This window comes from Poecilia reticulata, unplaced genomic scaffold (assembly GCF_904066995.2).
Source record: "Poecilia reticulata unplaced genomic scaffold, P_reticulata-male-v2 Scaffold_36, whole genome shotgun sequence".
NCBI classification, from domain to species: Eukaryota; Metazoa; Chordata; class Actinopteri; order Cyprinodontiformes; family Poeciliidae; genus Poecilia; species Poecilia reticulata.
In genome coordinates, this window is record NW_027675134.1 from 144,546 (window position 1) to 171,304 (window position 26,759).

A 26,759-nucleotide genomic window follows, 5' to 3' on the forward strand; every position below is an offset into this window, starting at 1 on the left:
GGAAATTTCGCTCGTTTTTCACTTTTTACGTCGCCGTCGTAACTCCGATCCCCTATAAAAGTAATAGCTCCAATGCCGGGATCGAGCCGCATGTTTTGATACCACTTTTGTGGGTGGGCACGCAGCGGTACGAGCCGCATTAACGGTAACGGAAGAAAAATAAATAACTATAATAATAAAGAGACATTCTATTGGGTGTAGAACAATAGGTGCCTGCCATGCAATGCATGGAGGCAGTACTGACTTGCTTCGCAAGTCAGTACTGCTCTCCTTATGCATTGCTATGGCATGCCCCTAAATATACAGACATTCTATTGGGTGTAGAACAATAGGTGCCTGCCATGCAATGCATGGAGGCAGTACTGACTTGCTTCGCAAGTCAGTACTGCTCTCCTTATGCATTGCTATGGCATGCCCCTAATAAAGAGACATTCTATTAGGTGTAGAACAATAGGTGCCTGCCATGCAATGCATGGAGGCAGTACTGACTTGCTTCGCAAGTCAGTACTGCTCTCCTTATGCATTGCTATGGCATGCCCCTAATAATAATAATATACAGACATTCTATTGGGTGTAGAACAATAGGTGCCTGCCATGCAATGCATGGAGGCAGTACTGACTTGCTTCGCAAGTCAGTACTGCTCTCCTTATGCATTGCTATGGCATGCCCCTAATAATAATAATATACAGACATTCTATTGGGTGTAGAACAATAGGTGCCTGCCATGCAATGCATGGAGGCAGTACTGACTTGCTTCGCAAGTCAGTACTGCTCTCCTTATGCATTGCTATGGCATGCCCCTAATAATAATAAACAGACATTCTATTGGGTGTAGAACAATAGGTGCCTGCCATGCAATGCATGGAGGCAGTACTGACTTGCTTCGCAAGTCAGTACTGCTCTCCTTATGCATTGCTATGGCATGCCCCTAACTAGAAAATTCCTGCAGAAATTTTAAAGGGGCATGCCAAAGTGTGCCCGTCGGCTTTGACGCAGCGTTATGATGTTAAAAATTAGCATTAATGCTAAAGAAAGCTGCAACGTAGTCAATTAACTGTGGAGAGGAAGAAGCATGTTGACTAAGCTGTAGTTGTACCATTCATTATGTTAAAATTGATGCATGAGCTAAAATATTCTAATGTCAGCCTAAATGCTGGCAGTAGCATGTGGAGCAACAGGACCATGTTGTTTTAATTTTACTACTCCATTCAGTACACTAAACATGTCTAATTAATGAGAAAATTAGCTAAAAGCTAACTTTAGGTCAAAATGCTAGTGCACTAGTCAAAGGAAGTGAAATGCTAATGTTTGTTCTAATGTTAATGAACTGCCTTGCTGCGCAAGGCAGTTCACTATCCTGAGAAATAAATAACATAAAAAACACTAATATTATTGCACTGCCTACGGCGGTGCACTAACACGAGAGGAATATGCAGGCTTTTATTTTGAAACTTTCAGTTAGCTTCATTTTAATGACTATGCTAATTCAATGTGCAACTGTGGTTTGTTTAAACCAGTCATGTAAGGCCCAAAAGAACAATTGCTTGATGTAAAAATGGCCAAAGCTTTTATTTTGAAATTTTCAGTAAGCGTCATGATCAATGGCTACACTAATCCAGTCTGTAACAGTAATTTGGTAACACCAGTTTTTAAATCACCAGTAGAGCAATTGCAGGATGTAAAAATGATCAAGGCTTTTATTTTGAAAAATTTATTAAGCTTCATTGTAAATGGCCACACTAATCCAATGTTTAACAGTGGATGTGTTAAACCACTTATATAGTAGCCCTCTGCTTTAACTGTATGTTTGCCATAGAATGTTTGCTATCTGACCCAGGAGCTGTTGCCATGTTCGGTTGCTATGGTAAATAGGCCACAGGGTGCTGCTGTAAGAGAGACACACAGGGGGAGACAATTCTATCTGTTTGAGCCAGCCAGTTTCACTAAAACAAGCACACTGAACGACCCCTTCCCATTCAAGATCCGTAAGGCCGATCCGAAAACGGTTTGAAGCGTATGAGAGGGCTATTTGTCGTCTCCGATAGTACCGTGATTCATATCTGTAGGTCATTCACAGTAAATGCACTGATGAGAGAAATATGGTGTGTGCAGAGCTCAGTAATTTTTAAATTAAATCTTTTTTTTAAAAAAAGGATTTAATTAAATTTTTTTTGTGATCAATTGTAATTTTCCCCAAATACAAAGTTTTTATTTAAAAAATGCATCAGTAGTATTGTTCTTTAGGGGTTATATGATGTAACAATATTTTTTTTACCTGCAGGAGTTGTCTTCAGCAGAAGAAAGAACCAATAGGCATGCTTTTTTGTCTGTCAGCAATATTGGATTTTTAAAAAAAAATTTCTTGCATTTGCAGGTGATGGCAAGTGATTGATATTGTATTTTATGATGCATTAGTGTCCACTTCAGTGGTCTGTGCAAATTGACAGCAAAAATAGCTAAAATTCTCATTTTATGAAAGACTGATGTAAATGTACTAACCTGACAGAAAAAAATAGCTATAATGCTCTTTTTTTTTTAAAAAATGAGGTAAATGTACTGCCTTGCTTCGCAAGGCAGTCCACTACCCTGAGAGAAAAAAATAGCTATAATGCTCATTTTTTTAAAAATGAGGTAAATGTACTGCCTTGCTTCGCAAGGCAGTCCACTAACCTGAGAGAAAAAAATAACTAAAATGCTCATTGTAGGAAAGACTGATGTAAATGTACTGCCTTGCTTTGCTATGGTGTGCACTAAGCTGAGTAATTTTTCAAAAACCTATATTAAACACTGGGGATGAAGCGTCAGTTGGTCATGTCCCATCACTTTGCTCTGAAGCACCTGGACAGAAAACCGTAGGCCCTAGAGAAATTTTGAAAACATTTTACCGGAGCAGACATGCGGTGCTATTTCCTGACCAACTTTCATACCAATAGCACAAGTTTACGGCCATGAGAGCGATTTCAAAATTATTTTTGGGTCAAAATTCCACCCTGTTTCTCACTCTAAAAGCGGCAGTTGGTGTCAGTTACACTCTAGGGTTTCGGCAGTTGGAAATTTTGCTCGTTTTTCGCTTTTTACGTCGCCATCGTAACTCCGATCCCCAATAAAAGTAATAGCTCCCTTCTCGGGTACGAGCCGCACGTTTTGATACCACTTTTGTGGGTGGGCACGCAGCGGTACGAGCCGCATTAACGGTAATGGAAGAAGATGTTATAATAACTAGAAAATTCCTGCAGAAATTTTAAAGGGGCATGCCAAAGTGTGCCCGTCGGCTTTGATGCAGCGTTATGATGTTAAAAATTAGCATTAATGCTAAAGAAAGCTGCAACGTAGTCAATAACCTGTGGAGAGGAAGAAGCATGTTGACTAAGCTGTACTTGTACCATTCATTATGTTAAAATTGATGCATAAGCTAAAATTAGCCAATATGCTAATGTTAGCTTAAATGCTGGCAGTAGCATGTGGAGCAACAGGACCATGTTGTTTTAATTTTACTACTCCATTCGGTATACTAAACATGTCTAATTAATGAGAAAATTTGCTAAAAGCTAACTATAGGTAAAAGTGCTAGTACACTAGTCAAAGGAAGTGAAATGCTAATGTTTGTGCTAATGTTAATGAACTGCCTTGCTGCACAAGGCAGTTCACTATCTTGAGAAGTAAATAACATAAAAAAGCTTATATTATTGCACCGCCTACGGCGGTGCACTAACACGTGAGGAATATGCAGACTTTTATTTTGAAACTTTCAGTTAGCTTCTTTTTAACTACCACACCAATTCAATGTGTAACAGTAGTTTGTTTAAACCAGTCACATAAAGCACAAAAGAGGAAATACCTGATGTGAAAAATGTCAAGGCTTTTATTTTGAAATTTTCAGTAAGCTTCACTTTTGTTACACATTGGATTAATGGCCACATTATTCCAACGTGTAACAGTCCAGCTATATAATGCCCAAAACAGCAAGTAGGTCTAAATGCCAGCTCATCCCTATGTGCTATTTGAGAGTAGTTCTGACCTTCAGTCATTGTAATTCTAAAGAGCAGCTCAACTATTGTGTGAGTGAGACACAAAGAGAGAAACAGATTCTAACTGTTTGAAGCAGTTAATTTATCTGAACAAAGCAGTCCAAACATCTCCTTCCTATTCAGGATCTTTTAGAGTGATCCGAAAACCGTGTGAAGCATATAGTCAAGGGGGCTCAAATGCTAATGTTTGTGCTAATGTTAATAAACTGCCTTGCTGCGCAAGGCAGTTTACTATCCTGAGAAGTAAATAACATAAAAAAGGCTAATATTATTGCACCGCCTTCGGCGGTGCACTGGCGTGAGAGGAATATGCAGGCTTTTATTTTGAAAGTATCAGTAAGCCTTATTTTAATGACCACGCTAATTCAATGTGCAACTCTGGTTTGTTTAAAGCAGTCCCATAAAGCCCAAAAGAGCAATAACCTGATGTGAAAAATGTCAGGGCTTTTATTTTGAAATTTTAAGTAAGCTTCATTTTAAATAAACACACTAATCCAATGTGTGACAGTGGTTTGGTTAATCCACCAATATAATGCCCAAAACAGCAAGTAGCTCTACATTCCAGCTCAGCCCTCCTCTGTAATAACTGAATGATCCGCCATGTTGTAGTTCTGACCTTCTGCTCTGCCCTCTGTATTAAGGTGTTCCACCATGTTTAGAACTACAGAGACCTTGTAGTCCAAACCAGCAGTTGCCATAGCGATCAAGCCTCTGCCAACTGCTGTGTGTGTGCGTGAGACACTTCATGTAACTTTGAGAACACCCAGTCACTTTTAATGAAAAAAGCAGTCTGAACGACCCCTTCCCGTTCGGGAACCGTTATGCCGATCCAAAAGCCGTTTGAAGCGTATGAGAGGGCTTCTTGTCGTCTCTGATAGTCCCGTGATTCATATCTGTAGGTCATTCACAATAATTGCACTGATGAGAGAAAAATGGTGTGTGGTGAGCTCAGTAATTTTTCAAAAACCTATATTAAACACTGAGGAGGAGCGTCAGTTGGTCATGTCCCATCACTTTGCTCTGAAGCACCTGGACAGAAAACCGTAAGCCCTAGAGAAATGTTGAAAACATTTTACCAGAGCAGACATGCGGTGCTATTTCCTGACCAACTTTCATACCTATAGCACAAGTTTTGCGGCCATGAGAGCGATTTCAAAATTATTTTGGGGTCAAAATTCCACTCTGTTCCTCACTCTAAAAAGCGGCAGTTGGTTTCAGTTACACTCTAGGGTTTCGGCAGTTGGAAATTTCGCTCGTTTTTCGCTTTTTACGTCGCCGTTGTAACTCCGATCCCCAATAAAAGTAATAGCACCCATCTCGGCATCGAGCCGCACGATTTGATACCACTTTTGTGGGTGGGCACGCAGCGGTACGAGCCGCATTAACGGTGACGGAAGAATAATAAATAACTAGAAAATTCCTGCAGAAATTTTAAAGGGGCATGCCAAAGTGTGCCCGTCGGCTTTGAGCCAGTGTTTTTATGCTAAAAATTAGCATTAATGCTAAAGAAAGCTGCAACGTAGTCAATAACCTGTGGAGAGGCAGAAGCATGTAGAATAATCTGTACTTGTACCATTCATTATGTTAAAATTGATGCATAAGCTAAAATTAGCCAATATGCTAATGTTAGCTTAAATGCTGGCAGTAGCATGTGGAGCAACAGGACCATGTTGTTTTAATTTTACTACTCCATTCAGTATACTACACATGTCTACTTAATGAGAAAATTAGCTAAAAGCTAACTTTAGGTGACAGTGAAAGACAGTGAAATGCTAACTTTTGTACAAATGCTAGGCAGTTCACTATCCTGAGAAATAAATAACATAAAAAAGGCTAATATTATTGCACCGCCTACGGCGGTGCACTAACACAAGAGGAATATGCAGACTTTTATTTTGAAACTTTCAGTTAGCTTCTTTTTAACTACCACACCAATTTAATGTGTTACAGTAGTTTGTTTAAACCAGTCACATAAAGCACAAAAGAGGAAATACCTGATGTGAAAAATGTCAAGGCTTTTATTTTGAAACTTTCAGTAAGCTTCATTTTTGTTACACATTGGATTAATGGCCACATTAATCCAACGTGTAACAGTCCAGCTATATAACGCCCAAAACAGCAAGTAGTTCTAAATGCCAGCTCAGCCCTAATGTGTGGTATCTGAGAGTTCTACCATGTTGTAGTTCTTCTATAGTAATTAATCCTCAACCAACTGCTGTGTGTGTGCTGCGGAAGGCAATGCACTAGGGGGCAGTGAAGTGCTACTCTTTGTGGCAATATAAAAAAACGACATATTATTGCACCGCCTATGGAGGTGCACTGACGTGAGAGGGATATGCAGGCTTTTATTTTGAAAGTTTCAGTAAGCTTCATTTTAATGACCACGCTAATTCAATGTGCAACTCTGGTTTGTTTAAACCAGTCCCATAAAGCCCAAAAGACCAATAACCTGATGTGAAAAATGTCAGGGCTTTTATTTTGAAATTTTCAGTAAGCTTCATTTTAAATAGACACACTAATCCAATGTGTAACAGTGGTTTGGTTAATCCACCAATATAATGCCCAAAACAGCAAGTAGCTCTACATTCCAGCTCAGCCCTCCTCTGTAATAACTGAATGATCCGCCATGTTGTAGTTCTGACCTTCTGCTCTGCCCTCTGTATTAAGGTGTTTCGCCATGTTTAGAACTACAGAGGCCTTGTAGTCCAAACCAGCAGTTGCCATAGCGATCAAGCCTCTGCCAACTGCTGTGTGTGTGTGAGAGACACTTCATGCAACTTTGAGAACACCCAGTCACTTTTAATGAAAAAAGCATTCTGAACGACCCCTTCCAGTTCAGGAACCGTTATGCCGATCCAAAAGCCGTTTGAAGCGTATGAGAGGGCTTCTTGTCGTCTCTGAAAGTCCTGTGATTCATATCTGTAGGTCATTCACAATAATTGCACTGATGAGAGAAAAATGGTGTGTGGTGAGCTCAGTAATTTTTCAAAAACCTATATTAAACACTGAGGGGGAGCGTCAGTTGGTCATGTCCCATCACTTTGCTCTGAAGCACCTGGACAGAAAACCGTAAGCCCTAGAGAAATTTCAAAAACATTTTACCGGAGCAGACATGCGGTGCTATTTCCTGACCAACTTTCATACCAATAGCACAAGTTTTACGGCCATGAGAGCGATTTCAAAATTATTTTTGGGTCAAAATTCCACCCTGTTCCTCACTCTAAAAAAGCGGCAGTTGGTTTCAGTTACACTCTAGGTTTCGGCAGTTGGAAATTTCGCTCGTTTTTCGCTTTTTACGTCGCCATCGTAAGTCCGATCCCCAATAAAAATAATAGCAATAATGCCGGCATTGAGCCGCACGATTTGATACCACTTTTGTGGTTGGGCACGCAGTGGTACGAGCCGCATTAACGGTGATGGATGAATAATAAATAACTAGAAAATTCCTGCAGAAATTTTAAAGGGGCATGCCAAAGTGTGCCCGTCGGCTTTGACGCAGCGTTATGATGTTAAAAATTAGCATTAATGCTAAAGAAAGCTGCAAGGTAGTCAATAACCTGTGGAGAGGCAAAAGCCTCATAATGAATGGTACTAAGCTGTACTTGTACCATTCATTTTGTTAAAATTAATGCATAAGCTAAAATATGCTAATGTTAGCCTAAATGCTGGCAGTAGCATGTGAAATCAACAGAACCATGTTGTTTTCATTTTACATGCTCCAGTCAGTATACTAAACATATCTAATTAATGAGATAATTAGCTATTAGCTAACTTTAGGTAAAAGTGCTAGTGCACTAGTCAAAAACTGTGAAATGCTAATGTTAATGAACTGTTCACTATGCTGAGAATAAATAACATAAAAAAGTGTAATATTATTATTAACCTGAGGGGAATATGCACTTTTATTTTGAAACTTTCAGTTAGCTTCTTTTTAACTACCACACCAATTCAATGTGTAACAGTAGTTTGTTTAAACCAGTCACATAAAGCACAAAAGAGGAAATACCTGATGTGAAAAATGTCAAGGCTTTTATTTTGATATTTTCAGTAAGCTTCATTATTGTTACACATTAGATTAATGGCCACATTAATCCAGCGTGTAACAGTCCAGCTATAAAAAAGCTGATGGTGTGGTGATGCAGAGGTTAGGATCTCAGCAAGCAGCAGTGGAAACCTTCCAAATCTCATCTCGCACAAGTGAAAAGCTGTAATGAGAAGCAAAATAAATGGCCATTAAAAAAGAGGTGTAAAAAAACATTTTTTAAATAATTTTTAAAAACTTTTTAGAAGTTCTGAGGCTTGTAAGCAGGACCGAGATATTTTTCACAACTGTTGCAAACATCTATATATTTTACAACTTGGCTCAAAATATAATGAAAAAGCAGAGATTAAACAAATAAATATTAAGGGTTTTAAATATGTTAATTTAAAAAATAAATTTTATCCAAATGAACCAAGTCTTTTACTGTATGAATAAATGAGGACTATAATGAGGATTAAGCTGTTAATATGCTGCTCCGGTCAGACAACTTCAAATATGTAAGCTATGCTCCACCATTAGCAACCATGTTTACTTCCGCAAACACTGAGCTCTTCTTCTTTTTATGGCGGTTGGCGGAACACCGAGAACGCGGACACTATTGCGCCCTCTACTGCGCATGCGGGACACTTTCAGGTCGTTTGCCCGTTCACTCTGCAGAACACATACAGGTCGCATTTACTGGTAGTGTGAACGGCCCGGGAAAAAACAAAATAAAAATCGGAATTACCAAAAATGTCAGAATTGGATCACTTCAGGCTGCAGGGTGAACGCACCCAAAAACACCTGAAAGGCTTCAACTGCGAACCACCATCTTCGCGAAACGTCGCTACATAAGCTTCAACTATAAACCAGACGCCCTAAACACTCACATCGATCGGTGTGGACTCGCAGTAGTATGAAGTCATTGGGATCTGCCCACTGCTGTGCTTCTAACACAAGCAAAATAAAAACCGCACCCTCCCAGGTGGAAAAATATCTCACATAATGCCGGTATATGACTATATATCACATATAAAGATACGAAAGAAATTACATGATAATTAAAAACACCACAGCAATTTATTCTTTAGCGTCTTGTGGGCGTACAAACATTTAGCTTCCCGTAATAATCCAGAAAAATCCTGTTCCATCAAGCTAGCAAGTACGGAATCAGAGCCACAACGAAATATTGCACAGCAATTAAACTTTTAAAATCGACCAACTGTCTCAAACAACACATTAAATCTAACAACTGTAAGGATTTACAATAATATTCTAATCAAATTAAAAATTAAAATACTATATTTTATGGAGAAAACACAAACACGTCTTACCTTGACCGTAGCAGACTCGGAAGCAGAGAGTGCCAGAAAGTTCCAGAAGCTTCAGCGGCTTGGGAATTCATGTCAGCCAATCAGAGATTGGCATTTTCCAGCGTGTATGACGTGTCCTACAGCTGACCAGTCAGCTCAGCAAAACAACAATAAAAAAAATGCAACAAAATAGCTTTTTTGAGACTGTCAACACAGCTGGCTGGCAGATTTAGCACCTTACGTCACAGGCATAGATACATGATGTTACGTGTCAGCCAATCGGAGATTGACATTTTCCAGCGAGTATGACATACTCTTCTGTTGACCGGTCAGCTTTGCTAAACAACAAATGTTAAAAAGGCAACAACAATAGTTAAAATGCTTATTTTTAAAAGAGACTGAGCAAGGCAGTCTACAAACCTGAGACAAAAAAAATAGGTAAACTGCTTACTTTAACCCTTTAATGCATGAATTATGATTATGCATTAATGAATTATGATCATTTGTGTCAGGATTTTTTTCAATTTTTTTTTATTTTCTTGACGCATAAAAACTGGTACGAAAATATTTTTTTGTTAAAAAAAAGATTTAATTTAATTTTTTTTTGTGATCAATTGTAATTTCTCCAAATACAAAGTTCTTTCAAAAATGCATCAGTAGTATTGTTCTTTAGGGGTTATATGATGTAACAATATTTTTTTTTACCTGCAGGAGTTGTCTACAGTAGAAGGAGGAACAGGGTCTTAGCTTAAAATGCTCATTTTAAGAAAGACTGAGGTAAATATATTAACCAGATACCAAAGCAAAAATGGGTAAAGTGCTTATTTTAAGAAAGACTGATGTAAATGTACAAACCTGACAGGAAAAAGTTACTAAAAATTGCTAGAATGCTTATTTTAAATAAGACTGATGTAAACACAAAGTCAGATTTGATGAAAAAAGCAGTCTGAACGACCCCTTCCCCTACAAGATCCGTAAGGCCGATGCAAAAACTGTTTGAAGCGTATGAGAGGGCTTTTTGTCTTCCCTGATATTTATTTCTCAGGATATTTATTGATATTTATTTCAGTAAACTGCCTTGCTGCGCAAGGCAGTTTACTATCCTGAGAAATAAATAACAAAAAACTTTAATATTATTGCACCGCCTATGGCGGTGCACTAATATGGCGGGTCAAATGCTAATGCTTGTGCTAATGTTAATGAACTGCCTTGCTGCGCAAGGCAGTTCACTATCCTGAGCGAAAAAAAAGGTAAAAAAAACTGAATATTATTGCACCGCCTACGGCGGTGCACTAATGTGAGAGGAATATGCAGACTTTTATTTTGAAACTTTCAGTAAACTTCATTTTAACTACCACACCAAATCATAGTGTTACAGTAGTTTGTTTAAACCAGTCACATAAAGGCCAAAAGAGTAATGACCTGATGTGAAAAATGTCAAGGCTTTAGTTAGGAGTTAGTTAGGCTGCAAAGAAATATACAGGCTTTTATTTAGACATTTTTAGTAAGCTTAATTTTAAATGGCCACACTAATCCAATGTGTAACAGTGGTTGGGTTAAAGCAGTGATATAATGCCCAGAAAACTCTGCCCTGCCTGTAGTTATAACAGTCTGTTCACCCTCCTTCTGTAGTAACTCAAAAACCTATATAAAACACTGGGGATGAAGCGTCAGTTGGTCATGTCCCATCACTTTGCTCTGAAGCACCTGGACAGAGAACCGTAAGCTCTAGAAAAATTTCGAAAACATTTTACCGGAGCAGACATGCGGTGCGATTTCATGACCAACTTTCATACCAATAGAGCGATTTTTGTAGGCATGAGAGCGATTTCAAAATTATTTTTGGGTCAAATTCCACCCTGTTTCTCACTCTAAAAAAGCGGCAGTTGGTTTCAGTTACACTCTAGGTTTCGGCAGTTGGAAATTTTGCTCGTTTTTCGCTTTTTACGTCGCCGTCGTAACTCCGATCCCCAATAAAAGTAATAGCTCCCTTCTCGGGAACGAGCCGCACGTTTTGATACCACTTTTGTGGGTGGGCACGCAGCGGTACGAGCCGCATTAACGGTAATGGAAGAAGATGTTATAATAATATTAAACAGACATTCTATTGGGTGTAGAACAATAGGTGCCTGCCATGCAATGCATGGAGGCAGTACTGACTTGCACTGCTCTCCTTATGCATTGCTATGGCATGCCCCTAACTAGAAAATTCCTGCAGAAATTTTAAAGGGGCATGCCAAAGTGTGCCCGTCGGCTTTGAGCCAGCGTTATGTTAAAAATTAGCATTAATGCTAAAGAAAGCTGCAATGTAGTCAATAACCTGTGGAGAGGCAGAAGCATGTGGACTAAGCCCTACCTGCACCATTAAATATGTTAAAATGAATGCATAAGCTAAAATTAAATGCTAATATTAGCCTGAAGAATGCACATCACTCACATGTTGTCCATCATTGACTTACTCCATTCAGCAAGTAGTTCTAAATGCCAGCTCAGCCCTGCTCTGTAATAATTGAACACTGCATCTGTCATTCAAGTTAGACACAGGTGGAGACAAAATTATCTCTTAATTCCTCTTTGAAATCAATAAAATATTTGTAAATGTATTTATCAGTGAATATGGTCACTTATAAAGGTATGTTAATGGACTTCATGACTGTGACAAATAAAAATTTTAATAAGAAAAAACACACAAACAGGTCACAGTTTAAATATATATATTGAGCTTTTGTTAAAGATTTCTACAAACTTTTTACAGGTGAAGATTACAGTGAACAAAAATTACAACATTTAAAGAGTACAACAAATTTAATTGAAAATTTGATGCCTCTGCAATAAAAATATTTTGCTATTTTTTTATTTTATTTTACATGTGTCCTGTCCGGCCGTGTGGCACTCAGGGTTGTTTTCTGAGTGTCAAGATGAGACCCAACAGTTTTACTTTCACAAGCGAAACATTATGGCTTCTGCCATAATGATCCACTTGTTATAAATATGAAACTATTAAACATATACATATATGAAAAGTATTTGAAACTATAAAAAAAAGTTTTACGTCTCTTTTTAAGTTACTTGATTTGATTAATTTCTATTTTCAGACATCCAATCTAATTTTACATATTGCTGTTTCTCCAGTATAAATGAAACTATTTTAAATATATACATACATGAAAAACTATTTGAAACAATATAAAAAACTGCTATAGGTCTTCTCCAAAGCTCTTTTATTTGGCCAAGTAGTTCTTCGGGATCCAATCTGGAGTGACACATCACAGACTCTGTAGTAAAAAAAAAAAAAAAAAAAAAAACAAAAAAAAAGACAAAAAAACAAATTAATATGCATTACATTTTTAAACATCTATTTGATTTATGAATGAATAAAGTAAAAATGAAACTTTGTTTAAACAAAGGTTTCAGATGATTAACATAGATAACCAAGGTCACCCAAGAAAAAAAGAGCAGACACACTGGATTCCTCCTATCAAACCTAGATATACAACAGCATTAATCTCAAGTTAAAATAAACAAAATCTGCAAATATATTAGCCTTAATTAGTCATGTACTTATCTGGTCAGACTGCACCACCTGGGACATCTAAAGAAACAAGAGCTCCATCTTCTCCTCAGATTGGGTGAGGGTCCAAGTCCATGAGATAGGAGAGAGTGTCTTGGACTAAAAATACACAGTCATTCCATCAATAGACAGCTATCATCAACAACAACTAAAAAAGTAACTACTTTTGAGGTTGCTACAATTTAGATACATTTGCTACATTTCATGGGCCTAACCTCCAGGTCTCGTTTCCTCTCTCTCTTCTTGGGCAGCCTCCATAGGATCATTTTGCTTGAAACTACCTGCAAAACAACCTGCTAAAACAGACTAAAACTGGGAGAAAAAGGGTTAACTCCACCAAAACCAGACAAATTATCACCATATAGAGGGAGTCTAACAGGACAAATGTGAGTTTAACTTTTATGTTCTGCTAGTGAAGTGAAGGTAACCACTAGGAGGCTGCAGCAGTAAAAAGTGCAGTGTGATTGGGGAGCGATGAAAAAAGGAGAGCTTTAATTAAATGACGCAAATGGTGAAGAATAAAAAAGGAGTTTCGCAAAAAATTATGAAAGAAGGGCAACAGGTACTCTAACTGGATTAGAAAAATAAGAAAAAGTCTGGGCCACATTGAAGACCTATTTAAAACTATTTTTATTTCAAAACAGAACAGAATATAAATGTAGTAGCTGATTGTTTTATCTACTTCTCCCTGGTGAAATATTTCCAGCAACTCCTCTGACAGAGAACCGATGAGTGTTTCAAGATCAGCCACTTTCGTATTCTCAAAGCTCAAACAAACTTTCATGTGCACATACAAAACCTATTTATGAAGCCTCCTTTCTATGGAACTAAATAAGTACTGAAAAGATTCACAAAGTGTACAAGAATATTTGTAAGCCTACAGCAAAATCCACAAGCATACACCATAATTCACAAATGTGCACAATGAATAAACATATATCAAACCCACTGCAACAATGATTTAAGAAAAACAATCCACAATGCCTTCTGATTGTCACATGTACGAAGGAAACAGTCAGATAAAGTGACATTAAAAATGAAGTGAGATCTTGACATTTTCTCCAAAAAGAATCCCATGTTATGAATTCAGGGTTAAGATGTACAGTGCTTACAAAGTAATTATACCCCTTGAATTGTTCCATACTGAGACATTACAACCACAAATATATTTCATCGGAATGTAATATGAAAGACCAAACTGAATCCCCCTTATGATGAGTGAGACCGTTTGATTCAGTGCTCCCTCACTCAGACACAGGTCACCGGAGAACACCCTACCGTGCCTTTTTTCAAAAAGGGGGAACCGGATGGTGTGATCCGAATAAGCCTCCCAGGCAAGGTCTATTTGGGGGTCCTGGAGAGGAGGCTCTGTCGGATAGTCACCAGGGCGAAAACCACACTGGGAGTATGGAGCACCGGGCCCTATTTTAGAGGCTGTTAGGTTCCTGTGTGACAGGTGCCAGGGTCTGGTGTGCATTGCCAGCAGAGTCAGACTCGTTTACTTGGTGGAGTCCAACTCTCAGCAGAAATTAACCAAACTTACTGTCAACAATGCAGACCAAACTCTGGTATCAGTCACACAGAAACCTTACAACCCGTATCAAAAGACCTTGGATGCCATACTCCCAGAGAACCCCCCCAGAAGGTTCCCAGAGGGACACTCTCAAATGCCTACTCCAAGTCCACAAAACACATGTAGATTGTTTGGACAAACTCCCATGCATTCTCCAGGACTTTACAGACCCTCCTTTCCAGGACCCCAGAAAAGACTACCAGGGAAAAATCAACAGTGTTGTCTTGTGGATCAAAAGCGACCCATTGGCATGTTTAGCTGTAGAAAAAAATATCTTAACCCTGGTGCGATAGTAACTCCTCGTTTACTCCTCTTGTCCTACGGGTCAAAAATGACCCACCCTAACAAAAGCCCATAAATAAAACAAATTAATACAATTTTAAATCCAAAATTTATTTTGCATGATGACACAATCTGTTATTTATTAATTCAATTAAGTTTAATTATTTTTTTTATCATGTAAAATTGTCTTTGAACAGCATTACACCTTTTTTTCTTTTTACCACAAACCAAATGTCATAAGTTTTCTTTTACACAGTAAAGATTTATTATCGAAATTATATAAATCTGAAGTTATTACTTCTGGATTAATTATAATGAAAGGGGAAAAGTCAACAATTTGGATATTTTTTTGTCAACAGTTCACTCTTTTATAATTTATAATGTTGAAGGACGTTTTATGAGAGAAGTATTTTCAAAATTGATGTCCTAAACTATATAAAAGAATGAACTGTTGACAAAAAGTTAAGATTGTTGACTTTTTTACCTTTCAGTATAGTTAATTCAGAAGTAATTACTTCACATTTATATAATTCTAATAATAAACCTTTACAGTGTAAAATAAACCTTATGGCAGCTGGTTGGTCGTAAAAAGAAAAGTTTAATACTGTTGGTTGTCTTTTTATGTTGTGTGACAAAAAACACATAAAAATGAATTGAACTTAATTTAATTGATAACAGATTGTTTCATCATGCAAAATAGATTTTGGATATCAAATTCAAGTTGCTTTATTTTGGGGCTTTTTTTTACCCATTTTTTTGACCCGTTTTTTTTTACCCATAGGACAAGGGGAGTAAACAGAATGTTACGATCGCACCAGGGTTAAATACTTGTTTCCCCCACTGTATTTTTACATTTGTGGTTGTAATGTCATAAAATATGAAAAACTTCAAGGGACATGACTCTTTTGCAAGCCACTGTAGATGCAGCTTATACTAAAGTCAACACACAATATATAGGATTGTGGTAACTGAAGTAAGTCTGCAAGACACCCGACTGGACACAGTATTCTGGATGGGAGATGTAAATGTGATCAAGGAGAGTGCGTTTTTCTGTGGTTGGATCAGTAATAAGTTGAATAAAGCCTTTTGCTCTAAACAACTCATTGATGGATTTTTTCCCAGGAGGAATAAGGTCCTCATTAAAGTCTCCTAATATAACAGTGGGCTTAATATTCATTGAATTCAGGCCATCCAAGAGGTTTTGAAGATTTCTGTACATCCAAAGGCTAACTTCATTGGAAATTGCCGTCGTACCACTCCCCTTACGCTAGTCTGTTCCTCAAATCTTTCAATGTAAACAATGCCGTCTGGTTTACCTCGAATCTTTTTTGTGTGTCCAGCTGTGGGATTATCCAGTTTGAGTCCAATTAACTTTACACTAGTCGCTCCATCTTTGGTACTGGTAACAATATCAGCAATGGTGCCGAATGTTCCATTTACAAGACCATCCTCTACATCCAAATTTCTTATAATCATTACCCTAAAACCCAAACCAGCCTGTATGCTGTTAGACAAGTCTCGTTTGTTACCCGCTATGCAACAGCCCAAGTTAATCATGTTTCCCGTCTTTGTAACCCTTTTGTAGTCCTCTGCCGGAATGTCAACTGTTACTGCACCTAAAGAGGCCACAACTGCTGCGTTATGGGTGTCCACCTGTTTGTTTGTAGCAAAAATGTGTAGGACATCCATTGGACACTCTTTGGGGTCAGTAACAGCTTGGATCAAAAGAGCCCTGTCATCCTCACTGAGCAAATCCTTTTTACCTTTAACTCTAATCCGGTTCAGGAGCTCTGCAAATGCCCTGTCGTCTTTCTGCCGCATGATTTCCGTTAGGCTGACCATCTGGAAATTCTCATTCCAGATATCAAGCATGCCATCCTCGGTGACACAAAGAGGTTTTGCTCGTCCAAGGGGTGGCAACTGGAAGAAGTCGCCCACGGCCAAAACCGAGACCCCCCCATAAACCTTGTGTTTCCCTTGATTTGTTGAAATCTCCAGTGAACATATGCAAGTAGGTCTTTGGAGACCATGGAGATTTCGTCAATGATTAAGATTTCCACATTAGAAAAAACTGCCCGCACTTCATCCAATGAATTTCCAAGTCCCTTGTACGGTGGTTTTAAACTCTTGGGCAGTTTCAAGATGGAATGTAAAGTCTTCCCCGATATGTTGTACGCTGCAGTACCAGTAAAAGCTGTGAGGAGCACAGTGGGCTTGGACATGTCACCAATATCAAGAAGTCTAGGAAGCTGGCGCAAGAGCTTGGTTGCCTCCTGGTAAACACATTTGATGACATGAGATTTGCCACAGCCAGCTCCTCCCGTCAAGAAATAAAAGAATGGTTCTGGGTCGTCACCCCAGACGCGCTTCAGGCACCAATCGCGAATGGCGTAAAACACAGATGCTTGAGTCTCATTTAAACTCCTGTACATTTGTCTGATGAAATCAGGGCTCAATTTAGGAGCTTCAATTTTTGGCATGTCTCCACTGTTGACATTAATTTCATAATCTGGAATAGGGTCCTGTTCTTCTTCCTCTTCCATTGGTGGTCTTTCAGCAGCGCATTCCAAACGGTCCAACTCAACCTCGGGTGCAAAAGTGTTCCAAGCGTTACGAACCGGGCCTTGCTTTTTCAGTTCTTCCATAATCTTGTCAATTTTCTTACCTTGCCCTTCATACCTTTTGCGGTTGAAATCCACATACCGTTTTACCTGATACCTACCTCGGGAACCATTGTTGTAAAAGGCTTCGTAGGTTGTGTGTTCCTCGTTTCTAAGGTCCTCATCTCTTCTGTGTGGAAAATACAACTTCAGAAGTCGTCTGTAAAACTTTTCGGGGGTTTTTTTCTCAGAAAAGCGAGTAAATCTAATGACTGCAGGTTTGCCCATAGTTCTTTTCTGGATGTATCCTGCATCATTAAGGAGGGGAATTGCGTTTGGCCCTTCAATTTGATTACCATATAAAACCCTGTATTCTGACGCAAATTCTGCCAGGCACATGTGTTCAAATTCCAGCGTTTGTGGTCTGTTGAGATATTTTTCTGGCAATCCTGTCATCCAAACATTCTCTTCATCTGGGGACATGTTCACGAGTTTACTCATCGGAAGGCTCATTTTCATCCCATCTTCATCTGTTTGAAGAAAAAGGACACTGCGCGAGGACTTTTTGAGAGGTAGGCTACAAGTGCGCGCAACTGATTCTTGAGCACTAACCTCTCTCTGTTTTGAATAAGCCTGCATGATTTTTTTCATCTCATCGCGTTGGTTCACATTGGCTGTCTTTAAATCATCAACAACAGACTTGAGGAACTGTGCCATTTCGTGCTCTGGCTTTGCTATGTACGACATCATGTACTCAATGCAGCTATACTCGTCAAGCACATACTGAATGTCCATGTTGGCATTCCATGCCCGCAGAAGATCAGGGTTGTATGAATTCACCCAGCTGTCTTTAGGATCACGTTTCATCATTACCACCATTCCAGAAGTCAGAGCATCAACATGGCCATTGTACTCCACTTTGGTCATGTTACAAGCATGGAGTAACTCTTCTAAATCTCTGAAAGATGATTTCTCATCTTTTAGTAAATCCCTTATTGGCTTCAGTTTCTTTTTAGCCTCTCTTTGTAGGTTTGAGACAAATTTTGATCTGGATTTTTTGGACTTTCTCCTACCTTTTTGCTTTTCTAGCTTTGGTTTTTCGTCATCATTTTCCAGATCAAAGTCGAACACAGGGACCGTGATTCTGGTGCGTTCCATTGGTAATTTGGGGAATCCAAATCGGCATTCAACATTACCTTTTTTGCATGACTTTGAGTGCTTTTTGCTGTGCATTTGAACCTCTGATACAATTTTGTGGAGCTCTGGATCTTTCGTCTCATCAGGCAACTGACAGGATATGTAACGATCTATGAACTTTATCACTTCATCGCAACATGAGGGGTCTTCCATTTCAGGTGTGTCCTTAATCCATATCACAGCATGTATATGGGGTGAACCCCTTGCCTGAAATTCCACGCGATAAAAGTAATCCTCAACTGGTCCAATGGGTTGTGCAGGGGAAAGAATGAGGTCTCTAAACAGCGCATCCACCCTCTTTTCAAACATGCGCATGACTGTGACGGGGTTGCTTCTAAGAATGTCACACTTTGCATTCCAGTCAAGCTCAGAAAAACTTACCTGCTCTCCATGTTGACCTTTGATGGCCTCAATGACTTCTGGCCATCTCATTTCAGCAGCAGAGAACGTGCAAAAGAAAGTGGGCTTTCCAAGTTGCCTCACCATGGCGTGCAAATCACGTAATCCTTTCTCCCAATAAGCAGGAGTTCCTCGTAACGGCTGCATGAAACGAGTGGCTTCTTTATTCTGGATCAGTTTTTCCAACTCTTCTTTGTCCTTTAGCATTTTGCTGGAAATGTTTTTTCCATCTTTGGTGCTTGGTTTCCCTTTCCTTGTCTGAATGGACATACTATCATTGGCAATATTAGTTTCTGTAACAAACTGAGCAAAGAAAAGGTAACTCTGGTCTTTCGCAAACCGACTATCTATTGAGAACAGACGTGCATTGAAATACATACTTGGAGAAAGTTTAACACGGCGGGATTCATCTAACGTGTTTACTCCAGTTGGGAAATGCACAGGATACGCCTTGGCTTCAAGTCTCGGAACACTGAAGAAGGAGATGGGCTTGTTCCCCTGGGCCGGCGCAATGCTAAAAATTCCCTCTCCATAAGACAGCACTTCCTGTGCTATGTCAGGAGGCTGCATGCAAGTGTCCAAGATCAGACCAGGTCGAAGTGCCTGATGCTCTGCCCCTATGTGGTCAGGTTGCTGGTCTGTTGCTGCTGCATCCATTTCAGTCTCCTCTGCTTTCGTGTCCAAGTCCTCAACTGGCTGGTCCTCCTGCAAACCCTCAAATGTGGCGCTTTCATTTATACTTACGTCTTTGTAATCCGGATGACTCTCTTTAAGCTTGCTCAGTCCAGCTAACACATTTTTCATGTTGACCGTGTAAAAGTATTGATGGCCTTTGTACTTGGTTTTCCTCTTCAGCTTCACCTGTAAAAGCTGGGCTTCTGCACGGGGCCTCGGAAGACTGTTTACAACAGTTTCCATGTCAGAAGGAACACAAACAACTGCTCCATGTATTGCCCTTTGCTGTCCCTTGGGCAAGGAAACAATTTTTGCAAAAGGTAGAATTTTTGCAATTAATTGCCTTTCAAGTACATTCAATTCTGCAAGCTCTGGGGGAACAGGAGCTAAATGAAGGTTATTGGCAGCAGCAATCGATGGCATCTTTCCCCTGCTTAAATGGCTGTCACACGTGTAGCAGATCCACTCCCCCGTCCTCTCTTCGGGTACAGAACATGGAGTTGAGCAAGCAGATTCACACACGTGAACATACGTACCTGTTAGACAATCAGCTACTACACGCATATTCTTGGTATATTTATCTCTTTTACAGTGCTTCACTTGATTGGGAAAAAGAGCTCTGTGACACACAGTGCAAACGTATGTCGGTCCGTTTTGAATGTTCTTATAAAAGTTTTGTATTGCAGCTTTCATTTCGTCAGTCATTAGAGGGCGTGGTGTTTGAAGGTGGAAGCCTACGTTTCTTTTGTACTTCCTTCTAATTCGCAAAGCATGCTGCAGTGTGAAATTTCTGAAAAGTGCCCGTTTTGATAGCCTACCTCTTCTATTGTCAGCACATTTCTTACTATGTTTGACCCGGTAAGCAAGCTCACTATGATACTTCTCCTTCATATATTCGCGCATTGTTTTTTTGTGTTGGCTTCTGAAGTCTGGATCATCTCTGAACCGATTCCTAATGTATTCTTTTTGTCTGCTTCTAAAGACAGGATTATCTCTGAACCGATTCCTGATGTATGATTTTTGTCTGTTTCTAAACACAGGGTCATTTCTGAACCGTTTCCTTATATATTCAGACATGTTGGCTTTCTTACTGGCTCTGAAGCTGTGGTCAAAGATCAATCTGTACTTTACGTAATTTATTTGTCTCTTCCGGAAAGATGCATCTGTCCTGTATCTATTTTTTATCTGATCCTTCATCTCTGCCTGTTTAAGAATGTATGTTTTTTTCAGGGCCTGCAGTTTTTTGGTCTTAAATGTTGGAGATGTTACATATCTGTCTTTTCATATGCACTTTTCTTTATTTTCTTTCTACATTCTGTCTCTGTTGCGTTTTAACCCTGTCCCTAATCTTTCTTCTCTTAGCTTTTGGTGCTTTTGACACATTTGGGACAGTTTGAACTGTCTCCTCTAATATGTTTGCAACTTCCCTAAGCCAAGGAGGAATTTCCTCTTCAGAGGTGCTATCTGTTTTGAAAACATTTGGACTTACTTTTATGCCTCCAGGTGGAATGTTCTGAAAGGCAGAATCCTGAGAATAGCCGTCATTTTCCCTGACAAAACCTACTGGCACAAACTCATAGGTGGCATTGGGTCCGCGGTCACGAAAGAGCTTGTGCAGATGGTTGACCATGTCAGACAGATTGCAGAAAGTCATCATCACTGCAGTACCACCGGGTGGGGCAGGCCTGCTGAATTTCTTGAATGGGAATCAAAAACTCCAAACCGACCGCTTCTGTCCCTGAAAACTGCAATGCACTCAGGAGTCACCAAAAGAAAAGCATGGGTGACATTTTCCAAGAGACATTCCAGTTGCAGGGCAAGAGGCAACCCAACTGTCGAGTTCCTTGAAGGCTCCCGCTCTGAGCAAAAATATGACCTACTCTCAAACCAGTGGTGTGTACTGCATAGATGTTCCATCTGTCAGCACATGGTCAGGCATCTCTTCAAAGTCAAGTGATTGTCACGAAATGTTCCATCACTGATCAGTTGCTGTTTAACGCCGGTATAAAGTTCATCTCCTTTTCAATCACTCTGTCAAGCAACACTGTGTCAAACTGCAACCCCTCATTGTGGTAAGCTAAAAATGTGAGTGCCATGCATGTGCACTGGTGATTACGGGAAAATGCAGCATACCTCCTGTCAGCCTGGGAATGAGTAGCACTTACCAACAGGACCGGTGGACCACTGATCCCGGGTTCCAGCGCAGAAGCCTGTAACATAAAAAAAAAAAACATTTCAGTATTTATACAAATATTTAACTAATGACTACCCACCACCACCAATTAGGCTTGTTGTAAACAAGTTTTTTGCAGTTTAGAAATCAATTATTCTGATGATCAATAGATTGATTGAAATAAAATTTTAATAAAGTAACATATTGGTAAATACCATCATTACAGCAGTTTCTGATCGGATTACAAAATAAATCCATATGTTCATATTTGTACATCTCAAATGAACTTTTCTGTACTTTAGAAATTAATCTAACATTGGCTAAGTTTTTAAGCCAATCTGAAAAACAAAAACACAATTTTTTAAAAATTAGATTCAATAAAAATTAAAAAGGCACAAAAAATGAAGCATCACGTCCACTAAGTCAAAAACTTGAAAGTATATATTTTTTTAGATACATAAACTCACTATTCACAACCATTTGTAGCTTTTTGCTCATGTGAGAGACAGAATCTTTTGCACCTTTGTCATACAGAACCACGTAGGCCAACTTTTTGCACGTCGCAATGCTCCCCCCATTTGTTGTGACTGAGATGGTAGGAAGGAGTTACCTGGCAGCTCCCATCCCGGACATGGTCCTCTGGTGGCACGGGAGAGGACTCGGCAGGGGCCTCGACGTCCATCGGGGGGACCGGTCTCCGTGCCTCGCGACGAGCTGGGCTGGTGGTCTCTCTCGGCGCTCCCTCCATCTATAAATCAATATAAGCCCTCAACTTGGTGCAAAGTGAACATACATCTTAAAATCTATAATATGTTTTCTGAAACGGTGTCACACCTGCTGCTCCACCGGACTCAGCTTGGAGGGATCAGAAACTGGACGACGCCTCGGACTCGCCTTCTAATAAAAAAATATATATAATTTTTAAAACCAATTGTGGCACATCAAAATCACATGGTTATTTAAAAAAATAGAATAAAATACCTTCTTCCCCTTCGGAGAACATGTAGGTAGTGGAGCGTCACGGCCAGACGCAGGAACGATCCGGTCCATCTCCTCCAGCAACGCTGGGCTGAACCACACAGGATTCGGGGGGATGGAAGAGTCCAACAGGTCTCCCTATAAAATAAAATAAATAGCTTAAAATAGATTCATTTGTACATTGAGGACACAACAAGTTTTGCTTTGAGGGGAAGAAAATCATACCTGTTGGTCAACCATCCTCCCAGTGATGTGTGGACAGCCATCACCATCCTGGACCTCACGCGATGTCTGTAAACATGGAAAAATTATTTTCAGTGGCAGCAAACCCTCTGGGTCCAGGGTATACATGTATAGTAATTGTAATTACACAACCTTAAGGTTGTGTAATTCTTTTTTCATTTGGAAACACTTATTTCACAAACACAAGTTACATAAATATCAAGTTGGAAATTTTTTTATTTTTTTATTGTGAGCTCACAAAGGTTTACTACCTTAACTCCTGGAGCTCACCACAACTGGATGCTGCTTACTAGCTGCTTGGGGAGTGGCTCTTCTTCATCCCCTGGTGATCGACTCCTTACAGCTGCACAGCGCCGCCATTCCTCAGCTTTGATCTCTGAGTAGCATCCTCTAAGCCTGTCTTGACCTCATCTTACCCTATATGCCTATAATTCTCTAGATTTCTAATACAAATGCCATTATCGTTATCATCTTCACAATCTTCACTGTGCCTCAGACTCTTTTTGCAAGTTTCACTTTTTGTCTTGCAGTTTAAAACACACAACAGCAAACCCTAAGGAGTCTGCTGCACATTTATTAGTCACATAATTCTTTATGTACAATAACCAACTCTGAGTGCCTTTACTCTCGACTCATTTATAGATTAATACATATTCATGTGCACTCTAGTCATTTCATTTATTCATTTTATATTTACATTTCTATAAATTTTATATTACTTATGGTTTCATTTCCATTTACTAATATTAACACCCTGGATAAACTACCTTTTCAGCAAATAAGCAATTTCTACTTGGGCATCAATAAACTACATTTCATAAACCACTAAACTACACATTACAAAATGTATTGACAAATTTCTCACACCAATCAATATCACAATCTCGCCATTTTTGCTGTTACTCCGGTCCCACTTGTCATAGTTGCTTTTTGTCGTTACTTGGACAACTTTTCCCAGTTTCTTAAAATATGCATAATTACTGTTTGAAGATGTGAGATTTCACATAACAGACGGGACTTATGTAGCACTTCATATTTTATGTTTGTAAGCCAGTTCCCTTTCACATTTTCAAAATGCCAGTTTTAAAGATTTACCTGATCTTCTGGGGAAAAAAATGGCTCAATAATTTTAGCATAATTCCAATTTTTCTTCTCAACACAATTAAACAAAGAAAGTTATGTAGTTTCTAATCAGCACTTTAAACAAAAGTTGAAATGAACACTCAGGGAGGCGGACTCTTGCTACTACCCCATCACAAAACAGACATGTTAAAAAGACAAATATACACATTCATGGACTTTTAAAGAGTTAAACATGGAAAAACATTGCTTAAATCAACTAAGTATGTATCCAGTACCTTCCGGCCACCAACCACAGTCCAGTCGAAGGGGTCCGAACGACGGGGAGCAGCCACCTCGCCAACCACAACCAGCCGGGGCAGGGGACGTCTCACAGCCGGGGGGAAGCCGTCCCAGGAGGGGGAGGAGCCAACGTCACGGGAGCTGGAGATTTCGGTACACTTAACTCAAGTTGCGAGCAGACCGCCGCCTGAAGCAACTGAGCAAGGACCTCCATCCCAGGATGGTCGCTCAGGTGAACCTATAACAGTTAAAGACATTTTATAAATACAGTACACCTAAATAATACTTTTAAAATTACAAAAAAATCTATTTAACTTACGCCATCCCTGCTCCACAAGTGCAGGCTACTCAACGGGAAATGCTCGGTAACAGGCAGGTACCGAACATCTGGACAGGAAAAAATAAAATAAAATGTTATTCTTTATGTCCGTCACAATAACAATGTAGTAATTTAAGATAACGAAAGGAAAAATAAGTACATTTTTCATAGATCTGAACCCTGAACACCATAAAATGTTAATTTGCTGAAGTTTTAGTATAAACACAAATTGAGTCCGTCACTTACTTCTCTGAGCAGCCACACGGCGATACTCCTGCCGCAGCAGATGTTGCGAACTTTGGTCCACGACAAGTCGTGGAGGAAAGTCCACAACAACCACCTGTCAATTTCAATCAAAATAAAAGAACCAAATTAACATACGACAAGTTTTCAGATGTATTTGATCATGAATAAATGCAGTATACTTATACTTACATTAGCAGAGAGTTCGCAGACAGTACGCAACAACCTGGCAAAGTCCCGTCCGGCCTCCACGAAGGTCCTGCTGGCGGTCAAGTTGTTGCTTGGGGCCAGAAGACAGATCACCTCGGGGGCCGAGGCAGAAGTGTATTCAGGACCTCAAGCCGCAACTCTTCCGCAGAGGCTCCAGGGGATGCAAGCAACCCTAAGGAGAAGTCGCCCTTTGGCATGGTAGAATACCCATCCACGATAGCACGCAGATGAGAATCACCAACCAAAAGAGCAAACTGAAGAAAAAAAGAAAGAAAAACCATTAAAGTTTGATGATTGATTTTATCATCCAAACCAAGATTTGCATATGAAATTGACAAAAAAAGTACCTTCTTCTCCAGAGCCTCGGCAGTAGGCAGAACCAACTTGCAGCTCCGTCTGGTCACCCGGGAAGCTGGCCACGTCTCCACCCGATGGCGACGCCCCGTCCCACGGCCTGTTTAGAGACATGCAATTATCAAGATTAGACTTTCAGGCCTCTGAAAATTTAACAACAAAACAAAAAATTTTATACACGTACGTGACCCAGGAGAGGTCGATGGCGCACGGGGATCCTCCTGGCGGACCACGGCAGGCGACATCTACAAAAAAGTAATAAAAAAATATGTTTAGATTAACCACAAACATAACTGGATTGGGTTATTGTAAATAAATGATCCTGAACTTGTCATGAACTTACCTGGTCGGGCAGGCCACCCTCCAGCAGTCGAGACGTCTAAAGACATAAATGGAATGAGTAAAGCAAAAGACTTTATCATCTAACAATAAGTTAATAAAAGTAAAATGGTAGCTATACCTTCTTCGGCGGAGACTCGGTGGTGGTCCAAGCCCGAGACGTGAGCGCTGATGTCCCCGGCTGTCAACACAGAAACAATTATGATCATGCTTAAAGTCAATACTACAGTAAAAACTACTGTTAGACAAAAACAATTACTGCGATATGTAATTTATATACCTTGGCGACGTCCGGCACACTCTCCAGCTTCCTCCATCTCACCTTAGCAGACTCGGACCGACGACCCCGACGTGGCATTCTGCAAGACCAGAATAAAAAAAAGACACCTGGGGGGGAAACCTGGTTATTTACAAATAATATCTAAAATTAAACAGTATCTGTAGGACTATGTGTGAATGTTACTATGCAAAAAACGTATTTCAATATGTAGATAAAGTATGTGTAGGATTAAGAGGTATATGTATGTAGATGGATTAAGCTGATGGTGTGGTGATGCAGAGGTTAGGATCTCAGCAAGCAGCAGTAGAAAACTTCCAAATCTCAGTCTCGCACAAGTGAAAAGCTGTAATGAGAAGCAAAATAAATGGCCATTAAAAAAGAGGTGTAAAAATAATTTTTTAAATAATTTTTAAAAACTTTTTAGAAGTTCTGAGGCTTGTAAGCAGGACCGAGATACTTTTCACAACTGTTGCAAACATCTATACATTTTACAACTTGGCTCAAAATATAATGAAAAAGCAGAGATTAAACAAATAAATATGAAGGGTTTTAAATATGTTAATTGAAAAAATAAATTTTAATCAAATGAACCAAGTCT

The 26,759-nt window shown here is 39.5% G+C and overlaps 1 protein-coding gene, 2 long non-coding RNA genes and 1 pseudogene across 4 annotated transcripts; all 4 read right to left on the bottom strand.

Annotated features, from left to right (window-relative positions):
• Window positions 1–8,036: 8,036 nt before the first annotated feature.
• On the bottom strand, window positions 8,037–9,978 carry LOC145550366 (uncharacterized). The gene is made up of 2 exons (XR_014086273.1): window positions 9,385–9,978; window positions 8,037–8,234 (listed from the first exon to the last, which is right to left on the bottom strand). It is a non-coding gene; the product is annotated as an uncharacterized LOC145550366 (long non-coding RNA).
• Window positions 9,979–12,060: 2,082 nt separating this feature from the next.
• LOC145550357 (uncharacterized) lies at window positions 12,061–15,996 on the bottom strand. The gene is made up of 3 exons (XR_014086260.1): window positions 13,150–15,996; window positions 12,947–13,033; window positions 12,061–12,638 (listed from the first exon to the last, which is right to left on the bottom strand). It is a non-coding gene; the product is annotated as an uncharacterized LOC145550357 (long non-coding RNA).
• A 1,919-nt stretch (window positions 15,997–17,915) lies between these two features.
• LOC145550359 (uncharacterized) lies at window positions 17,916–23,182 on the bottom strand. The gene is made up of 6 exons (XM_081604358.1): window positions 23,037–23,182; window positions 22,668–22,949; window positions 22,444–22,581; window positions 18,463–21,870; window positions 18,090–18,237; window positions 17,916–17,919 (listed from the first exon to the last, which is right to left on the bottom strand). Exons 4-6 carry the CDS (start codon window positions 20,855–20,857, stop codon window positions 17,916–17,918), a joined length of 2,547 nt encoding a protein of 848 aa, XP_081460484.1. The 5' UTR covers window positions 20,858–21,870; window positions 22,444–22,581; window positions 22,668–22,949; window positions 23,037–23,182.
• A 344-nt stretch (window positions 23,183–23,526) lies between these two features.
• LOC145550356 (uncharacterized) lies at window positions 23,527–26,248 on the bottom strand (annotated as a pseudogene). The gene is made up of 8 exons (XR_014086259.1): window positions 26,162–26,248; window positions 26,003–26,062; window positions 25,886–25,921; window positions 25,727–25,787; window positions 25,536–25,642; window positions 25,171–25,442; window positions 24,982–25,075; window positions 23,527–24,803 (listed from the first exon to the last, which is right to left on the bottom strand). The product of XR_014086259.1 is annotated as an uncharacterized LOC145550356 (transcript).
• Window positions 26,249–26,759: the final 511 nt, after the last annotated feature.